This window comes from Lepus europaeus, chromosome 18 (assembly GCF_033115175.1).
Source record: "Lepus europaeus isolate LE1 chromosome 18, mLepTim1.pri, whole genome shotgun sequence".
In the NCBI taxonomy this organism is placed as follows: domain Eukaryota; kingdom Metazoa; phylum Chordata; class Mammalia; order Lagomorpha; family Leporidae; genus Lepus; species Lepus europaeus.
The window spans coordinates 27,698,533-27,722,651 of record NC_084844.1 but is presented as its reverse complement, the minus strand read 5'-3'; the positions used below and the strand labels follow the sequence as shown (position 1 = coordinate 27,722,651).

At 40.9% G+C, this 24,119-nt stretch overlaps 1 protein-coding gene across 1 annotated transcript in view; it reads left to right on the top strand.

Moving 5' to 3' along the window:
- CA10 (carbonic anhydrase 10) overlaps positions 1-24,119 on the top strand; it is a 565,541-nt gene that overhangs the window by 109,311 nt on the left and 432,111 nt on the right. Inside the window, exon 2 of the mRNA XM_062175200.1 lies at positions 14,023-14,097. Coding sequence (XP_062031184.1) covers positions 14,023-14,097 — 75 coding nt within the window. The remainder of the gene's footprint in view (positions 1-14,022; positions 14,098-24,119) is intronic.

Below are 24,119 nucleotides of genomic sequence, written 5' to 3'. Positions count from 1 at the left end.
TCAGTTGTGAGTGACAGGCAGTTCTAAATAAGATGGTAGTTGATTTCTTTTAATGAAAGCAGTATAGGGATCCCAGCATCCTCTATCATTTTGCTGAAAATAAGACTTTTGCTTCATGGTTCAGGAAGGCTGACCTTCATATTCACATTCCAATTAGCTGCTACTGTTGACACTTCCTGGAAGTCTTACATGTTTCTATAATGCTTCATTGGCCAGAACTTGGTCACTTGTACACATCTGGCTGCAAAGGAGGCAGGGATTCTGAGAAGCTATGTGTTTTACTAACACTGGGACTTCTCTTAAAGAAGAGGAGGAAAATAGGTACTGGAGATTAGCAGGCCTATCTTTGCCATGGGTAAAAAAGACAGTGTGGTCATTTAGTTCTACAGAATAGTAATACCTTAGTGAGTTGCTGGAAAAAGTTGGTGGAACTGTAATGAAAAATCACGATAAGGAGTCAAAATGTGTGGGTCATTAATCATTGAAGTAAGTACTTGGGATAGGAAGAATGCTCAAGTCTTCTCAGTTAAACAATCAACGTAATTCAAGTTCTAAGTTTCACTTTTGTGTTGGTTATTTGTATAATGGAGTTTTTGGTTTTTCTGGAGAGCCCAGATATGCTCATAATTAATGATTCTTCCACTTACTGGTATGTGCCATACCTGTCATATAGTGCCTGCTCAGAAAATACCATGAGGATCAGAATCATAGCAAAGGTCTAAAGGATGTTGACCTTATGTTGTATGAAAGTAAGTAAATAAATACAACTATCCTAGCACCTTTTCCCAAAGTTTGCATGTGACCCTGTGTCCCACCATGGCTAACTGATTCTGTAGATCATTTTGTCTGCTTTCCCCTTGGGCACTGGATTTTTTCTGGGCTTTATCCCAGCAGAAAGCGCAGCTTCCCCACAGGACTTCCCTGAATTGGTTGTTTTCCTGCTTCAATCTCCTGTTCTGTTCCCCCAGTTTTTTTGGCGACTGGGGTTTGACTCATAAATGTCATGAGTGTGCTCGTTAGCTCCTGAATTCTCCCTGGGCAGGCAGGGCTGTCTTTCTCCTCATGAATTGGCTCAGAATTTATCGGATGGGATGTGCAGATCCATGTTTCTTTGGGCCATGACCTTTATTTTATTTATTTTTTTTTAATTCCAAGGAGATTTAAGTAAAATTTTGCCTTGGGTTTGGTTTATCAGAGTGATTTTCTACTTATTGGCTTTTGGCCAGATTGTTTTTCTACCTCTGGCTGTACTACCACTCTTTGAATACCAGCACTATCAACATTAAGTAATGGAAGTCATGGAGGTAATGGGTACCATTTATTGAGCAAAGACTACTGTCTTAAATCCAATAGTTTTTTATAACACTTTTGACAGTGCTTACGGCATTTATTTACAATTTTCAGATAAGGATATTCTGGTGTTTTGTGTTCTATTGCTGTTTAGTCTGTTTTAACAGAACTTTTTTTTTGTTTGACAGGCAGAGTTAGGCAGTGAGAGGCAGAGAAAAGGTCTTCCTTTTCTGTTGGTTCACCCTCAAAATGGTTGCTATGGCTGGCACGCTGCGCCAATCCAAAGCCAGGAGCCAGGTGCTTCCTCCTGGTCTCCCATGTGGGTGCAGGGCCTAAGCACTTGGGCCATCCTCCACTGCACTCCCAGGCCACAGCAGAGAGCTGGACTGGAAGAGGAGCAACCAGGAGAGAATCTGGCGCCCCAACCGGGACTAGAACCCAGGGTGCTGGCGCTGCAGGTGGAGGATTACCCAAAGTGAGCCGCGGCGCTGGCCTGTTTTAACAAAACTTTGAAAAGACAAGTAGTTTGCCCAAAGTGACACAGCTAGTAGGAAACACAGGATTTAACTCCAGGTTGTCATGTATTTTCCATTATTTCACACTTATCTTCAAAATAGCCTAAAAATTCTGTGTGATTCATTTCTTTTAATTTAAGTTAGCCCTCTTGAATTCAAGAAACAAAGAGATACAAGTTTATTTTATCCTCATTGAAAGCTATGAGCTGTGATCAAAGGGTTCGTGTGAGAAGAGATTAATTCCACAATTGACTAACAAATTGATTTGGAGGATTATTAATACTTTTATTCCACTTGTAGTTTAAGAATTGATTTGTTATATCAGTACCCATTTACTATTGTGAATACCACACACACACACTCTGTTATTGCTGCGATGAATGGGAGGCTGAGTGAATCTGGGCATGGACTTGAACTGCAGGGTCTGAAGTTTCATCCAGCTGTTTAAGTGTGAATTGACTCAGGCTGGCGCCGCTGCTCAACAGGCTCATCCTCCACCTGCGGTGCAGCACCCCGGATTCTAGTCCCAGTCGGGGCGCCAGATTCTGTCCCAGTTGCTCCTCTTCCAGTCCAGCTCTCTGCTGTGGCCCGGGAGTGCAGTGGAGGATGGCCCAAGTGCTTGGGCCCTGCACCCGCATGGGAAACCAGGAGGAAGCACCTGGCTCCTGGCTTTGGATCAGTGTGCTGGCCGCAACGCGGCCACTTAGGGGGTGAACCAATGGAAAAGACCTTTCTCTCTGTCTCTTTCTTTCTCTCTCACTGTCTAACTCTGCCTGTCAAAAAAAAAAAGTGTGAATTGACTCTACTACCAAAATGAAGTATACTTGATTCAGATGATAAATAGTAGGAAAAAAATGATCAGGAAATGTGTCCTTAGACTGTTTATCTCATTTATATGTGACAGAAGAGAATCATTCATTAGAGAAGTGATACTTCTTGATTAGTTGCCTACTTGTCAGAAATCCAAATTGTTTTTAAATTAACATTATTCTATCATTATTATCTTGAGAGTATCCCAAATATTTTTCTTTCAGAAATGCTCACCAATATTACTGTGGCAATGCAAATTGTTACAACATTTTTATGAAATAACTTAATATACACACTTAGTCCCTCAATGCTGATTTTAGCCTACTATGAGAAGAATGGCCCTGTAAGGGGGGTGGGGATCAAGGGAAGCTCTGCAGTACGTTGATTGCAGTATTCAGACAATTGAATGGCCATGGGAAGGGGGTAGGGGATAATTGATAAATTATAGCATATGCATACTAAAAGGGAGAATGAGGAAACGATGCAAGAAGTAATGTTTGGTGAAAGGAGCAGAAACAATTACTGTCTCTCGTGATTACACAGATTAGAGATCATCTTTCTGTCCCTGTTTTGCATTCCACTATTATCATTTGGGTTACAATGTTCTTAAATTTTCTAAGGACCAATTATCATTAAATATATTTCAGGGAAAATGTGGAAAGTAGTTTGAAGGAATGAGTGTTCCTTAGAGGAAATGGTTGTGAAAAACATTTCCAAATGGAGCTTTGCACACCTCTTCCTCTTTCCTAGATTTATTAAGCAAATATTTGTTAAGCATTGTAGTGGTGGACCTGTGCATTGTGTTGCATGATAGTAGAGGAGCCAGAGCGTTTACCCTTGGGATAGTTTTAATTTAGTCAGAGAGATAATCTAATAGGAAAATACAAATCAAAAGTGTGTGAAGACATTTTTGTAGAAGAGACTAAGGAAACAAAGCAACTTAACGTAATATGGGTTCCATAAGGGATCCAGAAACAGAAAATGAATATTCAGTTAATAACACACAGGAAATCTGAACAAGGTGGATTTTAGTTAATAATACTGTATCAATACTGTTTATTTACTGTGACAAAGGTACCATACTAACATAGTATGTTAATAACAGGGGAGCCTGTATATGGAAACTATACTTTTCTATAAATATAAAACTATTGTAAGTCAAGTATACATATGGATATAGAGGGAAGAAATGGCATCAGACTATTGTCTGCCACTCACCCCATCCTTATTGGTATCTCCCTCTCAGTTCTCTATCCAACCCTTAAATATTGTAAATACTGAGCATGTGGGAATTCTGTTCTGTATTGCTTCTGGTTTCCCTATATATTTTTAAAATTTATTTTTATTTCCTTGAAAGAGTTACAGAGAAAGGTAGAGCCAGAGAGAAAGAGAGAGGTCTTCGATCCTCTGGTTCACTCCCCAAATAACTGCAATGGCCAGAGCTGATCTGATCTGAAGCCAGGAGCCAGGAGCTTCTTCCAGGTCTCCCACGCAGGTGCAGGGGCCCAAGGACTTGGGCCATCTTCCACTGTTTTCCCAGGCCACAGCAGAGAGCTGGATCGGAGTAGAGCAGTCAGGACTAGAACCATCTCCCATATGTGATGCTGGCACTGCAGGTGGCGGCTTTACCTGCTGCGCCACAGCACTGACCCATCTGTATATATTTTTTTGTTTTTGTTTTTTGACAGGCAGAGTGGACAGTGAGAGAGAGACAGAGAGAAAGGTCTTCCTTTTCCGTTGGTTTAACCCCCAATGGCCGCTGCGGCCAGCACACTGCGGCCGGCACACCACACTGATCTGAAGCCAGGAGCCAGGTGCCTCCTCCTGCTCTCCCAGGCAGGTGCAGGGCCCAAGGACCTGGGCCATCTTCCACTGCACTCCCGGGCCACAGCAGAGAGCTGAACTGGAAGAGGAGCAACTGGGACTAGAACCCTGGGTGCCACGCCGCAGGCGGAGGATAAGCCTATTGAGCCGCGGCACCGGCCCCATCTGTATATAGTTTCATTTGTAGTCTTAGTGACTTATTCTAAGTCAAGCCTTTGAATAGTATCTATGTCAAAGAACCATAAAAGTCTGTCTCATCTAGACTTTTCCTCAGACTCCTTTTATATCCCTCTACCAGATATGTCTCCATTACTGTTCATGAGCTACCTCAAATAACTGCTGATCTCACTTTATGCCCCAAAGCTACTCTTCCTTTGAGTCAGCCTCGTTATCTTAACTTTGAACATCTAGTCCCTGAGGCCAAAAAGGGTGAGTTACCCTTCACATATGGTCCTTATATTTCTTTATCCTGGTCATGAACCAGTCTGTCTGCAGTGTTTTGTCACCAGCTCCAGCCTCTTGGGAGCCTTCGATGTCTTACTCCTGGCTATTGACCACATCATCGCTTCTAACCCTGCATCACCCGTGCTCACCTATAATTGCCACTCTTATGTTTTTTGAAAAAGACTCTTTCCTGCCTACTTAGTCTTTAAACACTATTGCTGCTGATCTTCATGATACCAGATTTTTTATTTAAAACTGTGTCACAGCCTCAAAAGGCTATCATTGTCACACAACCTATTGGATCTTTCTAGTCACTCTCTATTACTTCATCCTCTATAATTGAACTGCAGAATACTTTAATATTCTCTATATATTATAATTCAGTGTTTTGCTTTTTTCTGTCCTCCTCCCTTACTTCTTAGAGAATGTTTCTTCTTAGAAAACAGGAAATTTCTTGATGTCTCCAATGCTCAAAATACTGCCTGACAAGCACAGGTGCTCAAAAATGTATGTCAGATCAATGAATGTGCAAATGAGGGGGAGACCCTAAGATTCTGAAATTCAAGGATGTGAAGGATTGCATTAGAGTTGGAATAATTAGAAGAGGTTTCTGAAAGGAGTCGCGATTTGTGAGGATTTGTGAATTAAGACAAGTACAGAAGTAGATAAAGAGGGAGTTCCAGAGGGGTGGAAAAGGCGAAGACTCTCACTGATTCTCAATTCTAGTTGCCTTTGAAACTGATTTCAGCTAAGCTTTTTAGGTGAAAATAATGCAGACTGCCTACTACCGAGCTTTCAGTTTCCCAATATGCCAGTGTAAGCACAATTTTACAATCAGCTCGATTGGTGCTATTCCATTGTTCAAAGACAATTTTTGGTTAGACCTGTGTTCTCTGCTGGAAACAGTCACTTTGTCATCCCATTAGCCTGTGCAACCCTTTAAATGTTCTGTCCAGTTGAAATGGGAAGTGGGGGAGTCACATAGGGTGAAAAGAGATGAGTTTCATCCTTGTCCCACAAACTCAGAAAAAGTGAAGAATGGCAGAGATGTAAATAGTCTCAGATCCAGCATTTTCTCCTCTCTGCTCCTAAATGAAGCACATGGAGCTAAGTAAAAGTTGTTCGCTATGGCTTTGATTTCCCCAGGCAGGGTGTCAGCTCCTGGTGCTCCTCCATCTGTCAAGTGAACAAGGACCCATCAACCAATCTGAAAACACTTTTGTCCGCATTCTCACTGCCCACAAATAGAGGCATCACATCCACAAGACTTTAGATGTAGACTGAAACCTCTCAAGATTGTGCAAGCTGGACAGTAATTTTACATAATGGATAACTTCAGCATTTATCATGCCTTCACCCAACTTTGGACACCAATTAGAGAATAAGCTCTGCATCAATAATAGGATTGCCAAATAAGCTTCATTCCCTGACTTCAAGAAAGTGCCAGTTCAGTATGAAAACTACATGCAAATAGATCAAGTGTGGGGCAGTGTCTAAGGGCTGGAGTGTAGGATAACACCTAAGAGTGCGGATGCACAGAGGAGGGACAGATCTACCAGGTGGTGGAGAAGTCAAGCAGTTGAGGAAGGGCATCATTCCGGTCGGCCCACTGGTGCCATGCGGTGTCACAAGGCAGTCATTTACATTTCCTCTGGTGACGCCTACTCTTCTCGACATTCCCACTTCCTGCATAGGAGGTAGAATTGGCCATTAAAGAACAGTGATGTCTTGGGGTTTTGGTGCATCCAGTGTTACAAGAACTTTGTTTTTTTTTTTTTTTTTTTTTTTTTTTTTTGTCTTCGAACATCTGGTGTTCTTCCAGCCCGACTCTGTGCGGTCTTTCTCGAGTTTGGTCCTCAGGCAGAGAACAGTTGATTAGGGAAACAAGTGTTCAGGGCTGCTACTTCCCCCATTAAAAGCAAATAACGACAGTATCCTATGTGATATAACTGCATCTGTTATTATATGCTTAGTTCTATCTTCCCTAGGAGCACCAAGCACAGGTATAACTTACTGACCTCGGGCTTAGAATCTCATTTTTGCAAAGTGAATGCTTACAATTTAATGTGTTTTGGTGGGTGGGAGAGTTTTATTAGGCACTCTGGTTTTCCCCCACTGAATCCTTTTGTGAGGGCTCCTCTGTTCCCTTGTGCACCATTCTTTCTCTGCCTCACTTGTATACCCTCAGGTGCTGCTCTTGAGTATGGTCAAGCGACCACTATAATTTCCACATGGAGGGATTTTGCAGTTGTGTTTTCTCTAAGCCTGAACTAGTTAAGTTACTTCATCTCACAAGTAGTAAGTTGAAACTATTTATAGATGTACAACAGTTTTAAAAGTTCATATCAAAGTTAGGTGAAAGAATTAAAGTATGGAAATATAATCACTTTGTTTATGGAAACTGGTGATATTCCCAGGAGTCATTCAGAGATATACTTTATGTATTTATGGGAAGAAAAGGGAGTTTCACGGGCTGGAAATGTGGCTCAGTGGGTTAATAAGCTGTGGTCTGCAATGCTGACATTTAATATGAGCATTAGTTTGAGACCTGGCTGCTCCACTTGAGATCCCCCTGCTAATGTGCCTGGGAAAGCAGCAAAAGATGGCCTAAGTAGCTGGGCTTCTGCCATCCACATGGTAGACTCTGAGTTCCAGGCTTCTGGCTTTGGCATAGCCCAATCTCAGCCATTGTAGGCATTTGGGAACTGAACCAGCTGATGGAAGACCTCTTTATCTGTTTCTCTCTTTCTGTGTGACTCTGCCTTTCAAGTAAGTAAAAGATCTTTTAAAAGGGTAGTGGGTAGTTGAGGAAATAATCTGGTTTTTTGAGTGGTTGGGAAAACCCAGCTTGAGTTTGTGGATGATTTTTCTCTAAGAGCCCTCCTGTTTTGGTTTGGTCCAATGGGAATGGGATATAAAGAAGGGCATATTGAACTTTATGTAGTCTAGTGATGAATTTCATGACACTGGAAAATTTCATTATGCATCCTTTCTGAAGTGCCTATCGCTCAGATACCATATTCCCATAATTAAACCCATGCATTTTAAAATTCTTCAGATTCCTTTTCTTTAAAGTAATTCACTTCTAGACATTTGAATAAGAAGCAGAACTAGATAACAAAGACTTTCTAGCTCTAAGAGTAGAGTTAGAAAACCATTTCCTGCAGGCCAAATTCATCCTGCTGTGTACATAAAATTTTTTCTTATGTATAAGTCACATGTACTTAGTTATTGTGTACTCATATAGCTGCTTCTGTACTGCAATGACAAAGTTGAGGCATTGGACAGTGTTCCTCAAATCCTAAAATATTTACTGTACAGCCCTTCACAGAAGAATGTGCTGACTCTTGTTCTAAGCCCCCATACTTTTATATGTTACAGCCTTTCTCTGTGCCCTAACTTCCTCACCTGCAACAAAAGCAATTGGAGCAATGAACTCATGCTTCTTTCAAAATCCTTTGATTCTGCAAGACCAGGTCGATGGATGGAATGGACAGAACAGGCTCCTATTCCATCTCTGAGACTGTGAATTTTCTTTTGAAACTCACAGGTTCTCAAAAATGCCACAATGAAAAAAAGGGAATAAAATAAAAAATGTTTTCTCTTACTATGTATATTGCTGCATCTGGCAGTGATAACAGCTTTTATTGTCAACACAATTTTATTTTGATTAGACACCTGGAATTTTCCCAGGGGCTGGTTGCAGGTTAAGAAATTCGGATGCATCGCAGCTAAGGCTGTTCTCTGTTCACCTGTATGCTTGGAGGAATTCCCAATCGGCTTCCTATTCACTGGAAATCAGATGTAAGCAACAACGAGATGACTGCTGAGAACATGGGAGGAGGGGTTCACACCAGAATCCTGTGTTTCTCTGGGTGCCGTATCTTAGATAAGCCTCTTAGAGTACTGAAGCATAACTTTAGGTGATGTACTTAGGAATGTGTCATTCTGTCTCCCTCATGTGTCAAACAGAATGAGGTCAGACTGAGAGCATCCAGGGGCATTCCAAAACATACTGCACAGCACACCCTCATTTCGTTTTCCTCACCTGAATCTATCATTTTTTATAATTGATAGATGTCAAATGGGCTGTACTAGGGCTGACTGATTTCTGGTGGGTGAATTTGTTCTTCACAGTACATATCACAGGAAGTTATTAGGAACCTGCAGTTCTGTCATTACAATAGGCTTTGTTCAGATGGCCTGTTTGTCTAATCATTTTCTAAAATCTTACATAATTCTGCTTCTGAATGGATAAGACAGCTGAAGAAGAGACGATTGGAGATGAAAAGAGAGCAAAGTGTTTTTCAACTTTCTGGATGAAACAGATTTTCAACAAAACTCGTGTCAGTGGCAACAATTATCCAGGGCTTTTTTTTTCCTCCTTTCTTTACAAAGAAATTTCTTAAATTGATGTTTTGGTAAGACTCCTAGGTCTTCCGTGTGTGTGTGTGTGTGTGCGCGTGCGTGTGTCTGAAAATCCTAGTGATTTTACTCAGCATTTTATTGAGTTAGCTTTCCCTTTTGGCCATCTTGATGAAAAACATCTATCTTTTTTTCTCACTACTTTATCATTTGTAGGAATGACAGTATCTTTAGGATATTATCAAGTGTCAAGAAAACCTGGAGAATGTTTTTAAGTATGCAACAAGATGACACACTTATCCAGCAAGACTCAGCAATTTGGATAGATAGGAACAGATGGATCTTTCTGTTCGGAGTAAATAGTATTGTCTGACTAGTGTTCAATGTCATGTTTCATTCCTTCTCATTTAGTACACATAAATGGGGCTATTGGTGATTCCTTTTGGTCAGCAACTATGTACATGGTATCACAGTTCCTGGCAGAATATTTTTAAAATGAGCGATGACACTTGACATTGCTATAGTGAAAGAGTTTGCAATTGCAACCAGCCAGAGGAAGGCATAGATTTTGTATGCTCTGTAATACATTAAACAGTTCCAAACAATAATAAATTATCCCATATGCTAACAGACATTCAAGAGAGTGAAAAACTTTTATCTGAGCCTTCAAATTTCATTTTGCATATCAACACAAAGCATCTCTTAGAAAATTTTAATATTCCTTGTTCTTCAACATAAATACTGTGTAATTTAGAGAAAATGCTACTTGTTTTTTTCTCATCTTTGGAAGTTTGCTCACTATCTTCGAAAAAATCAGACTTATTTGAACAATACCACTCATGGATTCTATAATCTTCAAAACAATTTATATCTGTTTCAATCAAGTATCCAACTTAGTTGTATTACATCAAGTCTCAAGTATTTATGTGTTGAGGTGCTGGCATTATGACATATCGGTTAAAGCTGCCACCTGTGATGCTGACATCCCATATGGGTGCTGGTTCTTGTTGCAGCTGTTTGATTTCAAATCCAACTTTCTGCTAATGGCCCAGGAAAAGCAGTGAAACTTGGCCCAGGTGTTTGGGCCCCTGCCCACCCATACAGGAAACCTGGATGAAGCTCCTGGCTTTGGCTTGGCCCAGCCCTGGCCATTGTAGCCATCTAGGTAGTGAACTGGTAGATGGAAAATTCATTCTCTCATTCTCTCATTCTCTCCACACCTCCCTCTCTCCATACCTCCCTCCCTCCATCTCTCTGTGTAACTCTGTGTTTGAAATAAGTAAATATTTTTATAAGTATTTGTGTTGAAATATAGTTTTATTCAAGTTATGTTGTTTGCACTTCTCCTTTGCATTACAGTTAAAGAATTACAGTGATTATACTGTTTTTTTCCTTTGAAATTATGTGGGTAAGTTAGCAATTAACAAATTATTTCAGTATCGAATGACATATTTTGGGATTTGTGAGTCAAATGGTCTATGTTGTAGGTACTCCACTTTGCAATTGGACTGAGAAACCAGCCATGGACAGTATGTGAGGAAATGGGTGTGGCTATATGCCAACAAGAGTTTACTTATGACCATTGGAATTTGAATTTAATGTAACTTTTCTTTGTCACAAATGCCATTCTTCTTGCCTTTTAAAAATAATTTAAAGCTATTGTTGGCTTTAGGGCAGTACAAAATCAGGCTGTGGGCCATATTTGACTAATTGGTATTAGTCTGCCAATTTCTGTTCTAATATATCATGCTCAAGCAGTTACACAATGAAGTATATATTATAGATTTTATTTTTTATACACTGAAACTTCAAAATAGCATAGAAAATAGAATTGAAAGATCATTTTTGCTTGCAAAAACCATTTTGAAATCCATGTAGTTTAATTTTAAAACACACAATTTCATGAAATTTTGAAGACTCTCCTTATACTGAATTTCAAAAAAGAATTTGTATCAAAATGTTAAGATACTTCACTTTTAAATTTTTAAGATTTATTTTATTTGGAAGAGTTACACAGAGAGGAGAGGCAGAGAGAGAGAGAGAGAACGAGCGAGTGTGGTCTTCATCTGCTGTTCACTCCCCAATTGGCCACAACAGCAGGAGCTATGCCAATCTGAAGCCAGGAGCCAGGAGCTTCCTCCAGGTCTCCCATGTGGGTGCAGGGTCCCAAGGACTTGAGCCAACTTCTTCTGCTATCCCAGGCCATAGCAGAGAGCTGGATCAGAAGTGGAGCATCCGGGTCTCGAACAGGTGTCCATATGGGATGCCGGCGCATCAGGCCAGGGCATTAACCTGCTGCGCCACTGTGCCAGCCCCAAGACTTCATTTTTAATGAAAATTTTGAAATGCCCTAATGTCATAGTTAAAGTACTGTGAGTTTTTGAAATGCATATAAATATCGTGAAGACAAATTTTTCAATACCAATGCAAAATTAAAACTTTGAGTGCTAAGAACATGGCTTCACCAGAAACTGGCTCTGAGAACAAAGAAGATTTATTTATTTTATTTGTTTAAATCATCCAATAACTGGCAATAATCCTGTTTGTATAAAACTTGGTGGGTTTTGGTCAAACTCAGAAGTTCCTGTCTATGAGAAGGAAAGTTAGTACTGCCTCATCTCAGATATAGAACTGTTAGGTAATGTTCCCAGTTTAAGTTTTGTAGAGATGTATATCTTTTCCAAACTTGGGACTTGTTTGACATGAAGAGTTGGGCAGAAGTCTTATATCAAACTGCTTTGTGCTTATCGGTAGGTTGTACTGTCGAATTTTATTTCACTGGAGCATAATGTGCATTGCCAATTATTCATTTTAGGAATGACATTAGGTGTGAGTGCATTGGGTAATACCTGTTCTCATGGATTTTTGAGCCTTTGTGACTCCCATCTTATCCTTGATGACCCTCCAATGAGTTGGGAAGGAGCAGGGGAGGTGAATCATGCAGTGCCAAGGAAGGAGAATCAGAACCTAGGGAAATGTCCTATTTCCACCAACTTTGTGCAATTTGCAGCCATGTAACTCTTGATCTGGTTTCTCAGCTTGCTCAAGTGTGAAGGCCTCCTTGCTAATGCCAAATGTCCTGTATTCACATGATGCTACAAGTTTCCAGAGTCTCTACTCAATCTTGCACTTGGCTGTGTGGTTGGAAAGAACGTGTCCAACATTTGCTTTGAGGTCACTTTGGCTGCTGCTTAAGAGCAGGTGCACTGGCGTTCAACTCAGCTGTCTTCAGGATCTTACTTATGGTCTGCAGCAGTATCTGAAATTCTACATCCCATGGGAAGTCAGAGCACCAAGAAATGTACTGTACTTTGAGGCATCCATGTCCCAGCTTTTTGTGCTACACAGCTTGAAAAGTTGTGTCTCTCCAGTCTTCATAGATTCTTCATCCCACGTCAATTTGCTTATAAAGTTCCCCAATCCCTCCATCAGTCCTAGAAAGAAGGCTTCTCTTTTACTCATCCTATGTCACAAACTCTCCTTTAGCTGCAGAGCTACAAGCCACATGAGAAAAATGTATCTTCTCTGCCACAGAGAGCTGACCAGTACAAGTTCATTGAAAAGCTAAAGGGATTTTGCAAATCGTCTCTCTGCAAGACACCTTGTTTTCAAACCTATTTTCTCTTTCCTTCTCTCTAACACAGAATGATGAATCTCATGACTAGGACACTGAGGACAGGAAAAAAAGTTAGGAGTTAAAGTAATTAAAGAGAAGATTTAAAATTTGCTCTATACTAGCCAAATAACAAGTGAAACCTATATATTATTTTCCTTCTAGTGTAACTGAAAACTGAAATATGAGTGTAGCTTAATGAAGGGCTAAATAGAGGTTGATGCATTGTCTGTACTTTGGGTCATACTGGTAGGATAATGGAATTGCTCTGATTCACCTGTCAGCTGTCATAAATTCAAGCATTACTTTGAGGTCATGCCAATGTGATCTCACAGATCTGTATGATATCTTCCAACATCATGAGTCCTGTATCCTTTCTTCCTATCATATCAAAAGGACCCATCAGGATGGCTTTTGACCTAGCAGTTGCATCAGAGTAGCTTTGTTCCATGCCAAACTTCCACTCAACTCTAGAAGGCTGCTGATTCTGACTTGCGGAGCAGCAGGTGATGAGTGAAGTAATTGGCCTCCTGGCACCAACATGGAGACCTAGACTGAGTTGCCAGATCCCAGCTTTGGTCCTGGCCATAGTGGGTATTGTGGGATTGAACTGGAGGGTGGAATTGATCTCCCTCTGTCAAATAACATGAATCTTAAATCCGTCCCATAACAGCTACTTATTGTTTCTATTTTCCTGGGACCTGAGAAAAGCTGGCTGATTATATCACTCAGTGTTTTTGCTTGGCTATTTTAGAAAACATTTAGCCTCTCCAAACACAAGAGTTCGAAACACAAAGAGAGCTCTTGTGGCTCTTGTGTGGAGTCTGCTGCCTCTGTTCAAATCCACTGGGGTGTGTGTGTGTGTGTATGTGTGTGTCTGTGTCTGCATAGGGGTTCAGTGAGAAGAGGACTGTCAGCAGAGGTCTTAAATATATAATTACTGTTTCTTTAAATATCTAGTATACTTTATAAAAATATGTGGCAATATGTTTATACATTAATGATATCTTTGAAAAAGAGAGAGAGGAAAGGTTGTGGTATAGCATGCCTTTTTGGTAGAAGGAAGTTATTTTATGCATATGCAACCTTTTTGCTTGGTCAGCCCATATATAAGACTTCTGGACTATCATCTTAATCATTTTGTTTCTTTTGTCTCTTTAGCTCAACAGAATTCACCAAAAATCCATGAGGGCTGGTGGGCATACAAGGAAGTGGTCCAGGGAAGCTTTGTTCCAGGTAAATAGACATTTGTCCTTGTTATTTTATGCTTAAAGAATTTGAATGAAAGATAGTATTTCCAGAATTTCACATTTGCACGTGGACTGAATGTATTACAAAAACCAACATAGTCCTTCAAGAGAGGTTTTATTGAGTGACAACTTAACCGGGACTCAATATTTGTTTTCGTATCTGAGCCTACAATCCCAAGGACCTTCCATTTATAGGAATCTCTGTAGGAGAGGGAGATGGTGGTTTGAGAGGTAAAGCTCTGTCTGATGCTATTTGGTTGTGTAAGAAAGGGCCATTTATCAACATTAAAGAAATAGGAAAAACTGACCATGGCAATGAAGCTCACTGGGATGCATGTTGTCACTAATGTGACTTCAGTAGCTTCCATAGTTGGGACTTAGACTGGGCCAAAGAACCAGCTAAAAATAAAAAAGTTTATGCTGCCAGCATGTGGGGTTAGGACAGAGGATCAAAGATAAGATTAGAGCCACAAACATTCCGTGGCTAGTTTAGAAGTAACATGAAAAGGCCATGTCTTCTCCCACTACTCTTATCCTCATGTGGTCTCCACCTGGCTGTATCAACATAGAAGTGGGGAGAGGCATAGAAAAAGCAAGAAAGCTACAGGGAAGGATGGCAAGGAAGGCAAGTAAGATTTTTGAAAGTAGTTTTAACTGCTTAGATTCAAGAGAGCAAAAGGAAGAAAGTTCTTGAAAGGGAGCCAATATTTAATTCTTATGCAAGTACTGACTACAGAGGCTAAGGATGTCCTCTGAGATCTCTAGGGTTGGGGACAGTGCCTCCATGTCTCCTGGGTCTTTTGTGGTTGCTCTGTCTCCTCTTCCTGTCGTGAAGAGTTCATGCATCAGCTATGCAGAGCTAGGCAAACTACCCAATTGCTCCGAGATCATTTTTCTCGCTTATAACTACCAATGATAGTTATTCTTGAGCTTTCCAATAAGGAGGTGATCAAGCATGGGGAAGGAGACTGATCAGTCCAGGAGAACACTAGCTATCTGCCAAATAACCTTAGAAAATAACAGTCAGTGGGCACAGAAACTGAATTGAACTAACTCACCCCAAAATGACCAGGTTCTAATAATAATATTACAAAGTACATTGACACAAGCTATGTTCATATTAAATGATATAGATATGTGGCATTTGATACTAATGATTGAGGACATCTTTTTTCCAACAGAATATATATAAATTTATCTGGGAGATCTTCTCATATTCAAAGTATTTCAGAAAACACATTTATAATTATATTCTTATGAACTATAGAACTACAAAGACGAAGGGGGTTCCCTTCAGGTTGTAATAAGCCTGTTAAATTAGCCTGTCAAATGTCTTCTGTAATGACTGAAATACCCATCGATTGATAGCACTGTATGATCATTGTAAAATTTTGCTTTTTAACCCCCTCTTTTCTTTGATGTTTCCTCACTGTTGACACATTCTTCTCTTGATTTGTGTTTAAGGCTGATATTCAGATTTTTTTTTTAAAGACTTATTTCTTTATTTGAAAGAGTTACACAGAGAGAGGAGAGGAAGAGAGAAAGAGAGGTATTCCATCTGCTGGTTCACTCCCCAATTGGCCGCAACGGCCAGAACTGCGCTTATCCGAAGCCAGGAACCAGGAGCCTCCTGACTTGGGCCATTTTCTACTGCTTTCCCAGGTCATAGCAGAGAGCTGGAATGGAAGTGGAGCAGCCGGGACTAGAACAGGTGCCCATATGGGATGCCGGCGCTTCAGGCCAGGGCGTTAACCCACTGTGCCACAGCGCCAGCCCTCAGATGGTTATTAACTTCTAAGATGTCTGCAGAAAAGAATTTACATCTTTCCTTTATATATTAATTTAAAAGAGATAAGAGTTCCCTTAGTTCCATCTTCAAATGAGATACGTGGGAAGCCATAGGGTGCAGAGGTTCAAGCATGGGCTGTGAGGTCAGACAGACCTGGCCTTGAGTCTGGGACGATGGTTTCTTGTCAGATGGAATCTCAGCAAATTACTTGCTCACTTTCAGCCCCTCGTTTCTTCCCCTGAAAAGTGGAGAAAAGAATCAAATCAGTAACATTGGCATCGTGGTGCAGAGGTTAAGATGCCCACATCCCATGTTGGAGGACCTGGAGTCCCAACTCTGCTTCTGAGTCCAGTTTGCTGCTAACATGCACCCTGAGACAGCAGTGATGGCTCAAGTACATGGGTCCCTGCCACTCATGTGGGAGGCTTACATTGAGTTCTGGGCCCCTGGCTTTGGCCTAATGCCCAAAGCTATTGTGGGCATTAGGAGAATGAACCAGCAGATGGAAGATCTGTGTGTGTGTGTCTGCCTGCCTCCCAAATTTCAAAAGTAAATAAATTTAAAAAAAAAAGAATAAAATAAGCATTATGCAGTTTTGTGAGGATTAAGTTGTATAATGGTGGCAAAGTGCTTATTTTGTGATGTCTAGTGATTTATCAGTAAGTATGTGTCACTTGTTCTATGAATGTCATTATATTTTACCAATGAATTAGGTATGTGATACATGTCTGCTTGAGAAGAGGTAAAATATAAAAACTGGAAAGTACAATAATGCAAATGAAGGTCTCTGATACCTGAAACATGGAGACTACTAAGAAAATATTCCATAAATTTGTGAGGTCCAGGTCTCTACGCAGTGGGCAACTGAGAAATGGCTTCATCATCCTCTGAATTTAACAGTCCTCAACCCTTTGGACTTTCTTGTGAGGAGGAATGGGATCTGATGATTTTACTTCCTAAACTTTGGGGAACTCTAACTGGTGAAAAGTAAAAGGGTCATGAGAATTTGTGAATTAAACAACGGAACCCGAAGCTTTCACATCTGACAGACTTCAGATGACCTACTTTAGCTGAGCTGGTGCTTGGGGCAAAGAAACCTTTCTGTTTCGTTATCATTACTTGTAAATAAGGTTAACAATGTCCTTCAGTTTGCTATGAGATAGATTTCTGGTTATGGATATGTGAAACAGGAGAGCATTTCACGTGACTAAACTACTTGAATAAGCTTTATTGTACCAAGTTTTTTACTAAAGTGTCTAGAAATAATGGTCAGTGGTCATAACAGTTGTGAGTTGATGACTTCAAAGCTTGTAGTGAGTGGAAATAGGAAAGTACTTCCAAAGTTTGTGGAAAAAGGTGGGATTGAGAAGATGTGTTTATTTTGGAGCAAAAAGTTTTAGAATTTTTGCATAATTTTTTCATAATGTGTATTTTCTATGAACTTTCTGATCTACCCTGTATATGAACCCTATAGCAATGGCAGTTACTTTATTAATTTACTATCAGAATATCCAAGTTTGGTCAGTTCACACACCCAGTGCAGAGCTCCATATTTGAGCCTATGAGTAAAGAGGTAGCTGATACATGAGTATTACTCAAGAGCAAAACACAGTCTAAGAGGGAAGACACATCATGACTCAGGGTCACAAAGAGCTTCAACGTACTAAATACAACAGATGAAGGAGGCAGTTACATACTGTATATTATTCTGCCTGCCAGGGTTTCACAGGCCTTGTTTACCTATTCAACTTCATATTTCATCTGACCCGATTCACAGCCAGGGTCTGCCTTGGCAAAGACTAGATTTTGTTGTCATGTTCACCCTCCACACAGCCATGAGCTCAGGAAAGGAGCCTTTTCCCAGACCTGAGATGTTACTCTTGGTAATATCTACACCAATCATGGTCATTCCAGTCTTTCTTGCTAGGGGTTGGTTTTGGACATGGTGACCAATTCTATGTCAATTTTACTGGGCCATGGTATCCAGACATTTGGTCAAACACATCTGGATTATGCTGTGAAGATAATTTTTAAAGATTTATTTATTTGAAAGGCAGAGTTACAGAGGGAAAGGGAGGGAGAGAAAGGGAGGGAGAGAAAGGGAGCTCTCCCATATACTGGTTCACTCCCCAAATGGCCACAACAGCTGGAGCTGGGCATACCTGAAGCCCGGATCCAGGACTTCTTCCGGGTCTCCCATGGGTACAGTGGCCCAAGCATTTGGACCATCTTCTACTGCTTCACCAGGCTGTAACAGAAAGCTGAATTGGATCAGCTGGGACTTGAACCAGCACCCCTATGGCATGCCAGCACCATAGGCAGAGGCTTTACCTGCTAAACCACAGTGCTGGACCCCATTGTGGAGATATTTTTAAGATGAGATTAGCACCTATGTCAGCAGACTTTGAGTAAAGCAGATGACTTTTGGTAGCACGTGTGTGCACCTCATTGAATCAGTTGAAGGCTTCAGGAGAAAAAGAATGCAGTCTGAGGAAGGGGGAATTCTGCCTCTAGGAGCCTTTGGTTTAAGGTACAACATCAGCTCCTCCCTAGACTTCCACTCTGCCCCCTGTACTGTAGATTTTGGATTTGACATCTTCTGCAATTATGCATGCCAATTCCTTGCACTGAATTTCTCTCAGTTCCTCCACTTTGTTGGTTCCATTTCTTGCGAGACTCTTACTAATAACACTAATGTGAATTTATCCATGTGATAGGCAGTTCTATCCATGGTATACAGAAAGAGGGTTGAATGGAAAGTTGGAAACAGTCCCTATTTTTGATGGCACATTTGAGAGCTTAACCAAAGAACCACCTCATCACTGATTTTGTTAAAGGAAATAAGTCTCTTATTGGAGCCACTTTGAGTAAGACTTTCTGTTACCTGCAGCCCAAAGCATTCGTCCAGAAGCAGGTGTCTCAGTGCTGGGCTGAAAGAAGGTAGGAAGCTAGAACTGGCTCTTGGCAGTGTTAAGGATCACTCAAAATGGAGCAGGGAGAGCACATGAGGAACATCAATGGAACAAGCAAAGGAGGCAGCCATGCACAGTGGCTTTGTGGGGTGGAGATACTTCTGAGAGCCTAATGAGAGGAGCACAGGGTAGAGTATAATGAACAAGGAGGCCGGCAAGGTTGGGAGGGACCAGATTATGCAACTCTTTATCCTCTGTGTTCAATAGTTTAGACACAATCCCTTTAGAGACAGAGGAATTCTGAGACATTTGTAATATCAAATGTGTGTTGCATAGAGCCGGCTATGTCTACAGTGGTGGAAATGTACTGTATTCCAAGGAGAATATGTGAGACAGAAGAATCAATGAAGTGTTTTTTGATTATCCAAGCAGGAGATGGAATGCATCTAAACTAAAACTATAAAACCAAAAATATCAGATTAGTCATGTTATTGAAGGGTTGGCATGGGTTTCTTAAGTAACATTTGGAGTTTATATGCCCTATATTTTTAAAAGTACATATATATATATAACACATGTATATAACAAATTTATAGTTTAGCATAAGTACATGCACACATTTAGCACGTCTCAGGAAAATTTGTGCCAAACACTATCTATTCATATTAAATTTATCCAAAACATCAGGAAAATTGGGCATTCTTTTTAGAGAAGTCCCCATGCTAAAATTTGGTTTGCCAAAAGAGGTGACATATGAGCCCTTAGGGCTTGTACTCTCCTAGGAGAGACAGGTACTAAAGATATGCAAGCCCTTACCCCTAGTGCCTGCTCCCCATGGTCATATTTCAAAGAATGTTTCTTTTCAGACTCAGACACCGGAATCTTGGTGTTTGCTTCCACCTTAACATAATTAACTCATGATCTTTGGCTATGTATATTTTCCAACTTTCTGGAGCCCTAGAGCAGCGAAAAAGCGTCTCTTTGATTCTACTGCCTCTACAGGATCACTTCCAGGTCATTTACCCTGAGCTCTTGGGCTCACTCATCTAGCAAGCTGTCTCTAGACCCCTGTAGTAGTATGACCATACTTGGTCCTGTGTGGATAAAGACCTGAAGGACCTCCACTGTGGCCTCAAGGAGCTGAGAGAGGTGGGTAAGTGTCTACCACCTTACCAGGATTGCTAGAGAGGGTTTTGGAGGCTTTCCAGTCTAAAAGAGGAAGCACCTCCCAGGAAAAGCAATGTGTAGATTGATTCCCAAAGGGCTAGGCAAATTCTACTACTGGAGAAAGCAAAGAAATGGTTTTTCCAGAAGGGAAACAAGATGAGCAAAAGCCTGGAGGCCTGCAGAGATTGGGTCACTGAGCAAGGAGAGTTCAGTTATTCAAAGCTAAAGAAAGAAACGGGGTCCAGATTCAGGGCCCTCTATCAGCTGGGAGCCTGGATTTTACCTTAAGGCACTGAAGAGCCTAGGAAGGGATTGAAGCTCTTCCAGAATTGAAATTAGAGTTGAAGGTGATAGGAGCTGAGATTGGAGCAGTGAATACTCCACAGAGGCTAAGGAGAGTCCAACTTCTAGGGACACAAACTGCCTCTCCTCTCACCATCTGCCCTTCCAGGATGTAACCCAGACCTTGCAGGCAGCAGGAGCTCAATGCTTGCTAAATCAACTTAGATCAGAACATACAGGAATCTTTGCGTCTTAATAACTTAATAAAAAAAAGACAAAACGGAGGCCTGACTAGACACAGCTGTTGCTTTGCCTTTGAAATGAGGTACAAAGTCATAATAACAAATAACAGTAATAATAAACATTTCGGTACAAACTGCAGTATGCACTTTTCCTACAAAGAGAAAGCACTCAGAGTTCAGGAGATTCCAGCAGGGATAGTCTATAACAATTAGGGCTGGTCTTCCAGGAATCCAAGACTAGAGATTGGGAGAGATGTGACCAGTGAAGGGTAGACTTAGAGAACCATTCCAGGCAGCAGAATGAGCCTGAGTAAGACTCAGAGGCAGGTGTGGGCACAACAGAGCGAAGGCCAGAGTGCACAGAGACAGAGATGAAGTGCTTTGAGGTCAGAGTGGTCAGCGCCAGCTCACAGAGGGACTTGTAGGCCCACACTTAATTTCTGGAAGGAGATCCTGTGAGTAATGGGAGGACAATAAATTCGTAAGTAACTAACTCTGCCTTGGAGATGTGGCAAGTACCAAGAGGTCATAATGCAGCTCCTCTCCATCAGAAGAATGAACAGAGGCCCCTATAGCTGCTGTTTCTGGTCAGGACTGGAACCAGCACGTGCTGCGGTTCCCTATACCATCCTGCCCTGCTTCTCTAAAATGGAGCAGAAACCGTTCACCTGGGACAGTGTGTTCTCCCAACATGTTACTTCCCATCTCTTACTGTGGAATAGTTTTAACATCTTAGGGCTATTACAAGATGAAAATCATGCCCAACTACCTGTGGTATGACACTAGTGTCTAATTAACTGCGTTTTTCAAAATAGTCATTCCTTTTCCTTAGGAAATTCTCAGGCAGGTGTAAGGACAGAGAACTCGTTTTTCTGTTTAACAATCCCCGGAAGGAATGCCAGCTGGACATTGGAGGGTGCTTGGTGCTGTAGGATGACCTTCCTGAGTTGTGCGTGCTCCCCAGTCCTCCATGTGATAAAGGGTACCTTCCTATGTAACAATTACCACTTATTTAGCACCTTACAATGACACACACGCACTGTTTCACAGTTTCCTAGGGTCAGGACTCTGGCACAGTTTAGCTTGGTCCCTCTGTATAGGGTCTCGCAAGGCTGCAAAAGGTGTTAGTCTGTCTTTCTAATCTAGGGCAAAATTCACACAGGTCTTGGAAGATTTCAGTGATTTAGGGACTGATGCTGTGGCATAGCAGGTGATGCTGCCACCTGCAGTGGCTACATCCCATATGGGTACCAGGTCGAATCCCAGCTGCTCTACTTCCAATCCAGCTCCCTCCTAATGCACTTGGAAAAGCAGCATAAGATGGCTTAAGTCTTTGGGGTCTCTGCTCTCACATAAGATCGAGCTCTCACACAGATCGAGATCCTGGATTTGGCTTGGCTCAACCCTGGTCATTGCAGATGTGGGGAGTGAACCAGTGGATGAAAAATTTCTTCTCTCTCCCTCTCCCCAGCCCCCCACACCCACCTCTGCCTCTCCTTCTCTGACTCTGACTTTCAAATAAATTTTTTTAAGTTACTTCTATTTATAGGACAGAGGCCTTTGATTCCTACAAGTTGACCCTTCTCCAAAGGCAATTCCCAACATTACTGTTTGCTTCTTCAAGGCTAGCAAGGAAGCTTCTCTCTCACTTTGAAAGTCTCCCTTCTAGAAGCCTCACTTTTAAAGGATAATATCCCTTAAGATTAACTCAGAGTTGACTGACTGAGAAGTTTATTCACATTGCAAGATCCCTTCACATTTGCCATTAAAAGTAATCTAATCGCTCATGGGCAAAGAATCCCATTATACTCTCAAATGGTGCTGTAATAGAAGGTATGTACACTAGGAAGGTAGGAATCTTGGCTCTGTTTTAGAATTTGGCCAATCACAGTGCCCCTCATCCCTTCATGTAATAAAGACAACAGAAGACTGAGGATGCTCAATCCAAATCAATTGTAGAAATCATTTGAAGATGAAATAGGCATTGTTCTTGCCTAATGTCCTCAAATTTTGAGGTAGGAAATACTATTCTTTGGATTGGATATTGCTTTTATTTATATGAATAGTGTCTCCATATTCCTTGGGTGTTGCAGCTAATTTTCTCAAATTTAACAAATGTAGAGGGAATGGGAAAAGGAGGGATTTTGTACATAACTCTCAAGACTCAGTTTGGGGAAACTTGTTGGCCAGTGGAGCTGTTTTCTAGCCCATGCCCCTAAGAAGGAAGCAGTGAGGTAGGTGGGACAAGGTGCATAATATGATTTGCACTGACAGCCAGGATTTCTCAAACTATACCATATGCCAAAGCCCCTTTGGGAATCTCACACAATGTCATCAGTTTCTTCGCTACAGAATTGTATGTGAATTCTTTGAGGGAGGAGCTTTGTTTAGACCTCTCAGGGAAAAAAATCCCCATGGCATAGTGTTTGGATAAAGGCATTGTTAAAGACATAGCCCTTACTGTGTAAATTATTGTTTAATTACTGAGTTTCCATAAGAAGAGGGTGAGTACACTAGTATTCAGCCCCCTGGACTTAAGTTTTGTGGTTCAATCTTCCTTCTTTAGATCATGGAGGCAGCAAAGAGTATTGGAAAGTGCCCACTGGTGTGGCTGTTTCATGAACCCAACATGCAGTCTTAGGCAAGTCACTAATGTCTCAGGATCATGTCTTCCTCACATAAAATTAAGATGTGGAGCTGCATGGTTTTCAATGATTCTTACTCCAATGTTCTCTGAAAATTTGCTAATATAAGATTGGCTTGGGAGATAGAGCATTTAGAAATAGAATACTGATTTCATTTGCAAGGCAATTTTATGTTTTCAATAAACGTGATTGGAAGTAGAATCAATGGTGTATGTGTCTCTAGATTTCTGATCTCTTTAGGAAGAAACAAGTTTGTACTTCTAACGAATATATTCTCAGTATGGGAGGGTGATATTACACTGACTCACCCTCAATTATAAATGCTTTCAGTTGTTTTTTCCAGAAGTTGGACTCGGTGCTTAAAATTTACTTAGTGTGATACGTGCCAGACATCTAGTTAGATGCTAGAGATACAAATAAGAATGAACTGCATTTCCTGATCTGATGAGCTCAAGAGTTTAGAGACATGCAAATCAGGATTTACAGTATAGCCACTTAACAAACATGACACAGGTGTGGTAAGATCCACTGGTTGCATGAAGAAGAAACAACTAACTCTCCTTTTGGTGTCAGAGAAGTTGTCTTGGGTCCTTTTCTAGAGAAATTTTTATCTAAAAGTTGTGCAGACATCTAACAGGTAGACAGGATATAAAAGAGCATCGCCTTTCCATTTTTTAAAGTTTTTATTTATTTGCATACATTTCATAAATACAACTTTAGGAACGTAGTAATTCTTCCCACTGCACCCACCCTCCCATTCACATTCCTACCCCTCTTCCTCTTCCCTTTCCTGAACTCAGTCTTGTTTTTTACTAATCTGTTTTCATTTTAACTTTACACACAGAAGGTTAACTATTTTAGGTAAAGAGTTCAGCACTTTGTATGAGGTAAAGAAAGAGAAAGAAAAAGGAAAAAAACAACCAAACAAACAAAACCCCAGAAAACAAAAACCACAAAAAAATGACAAGAAC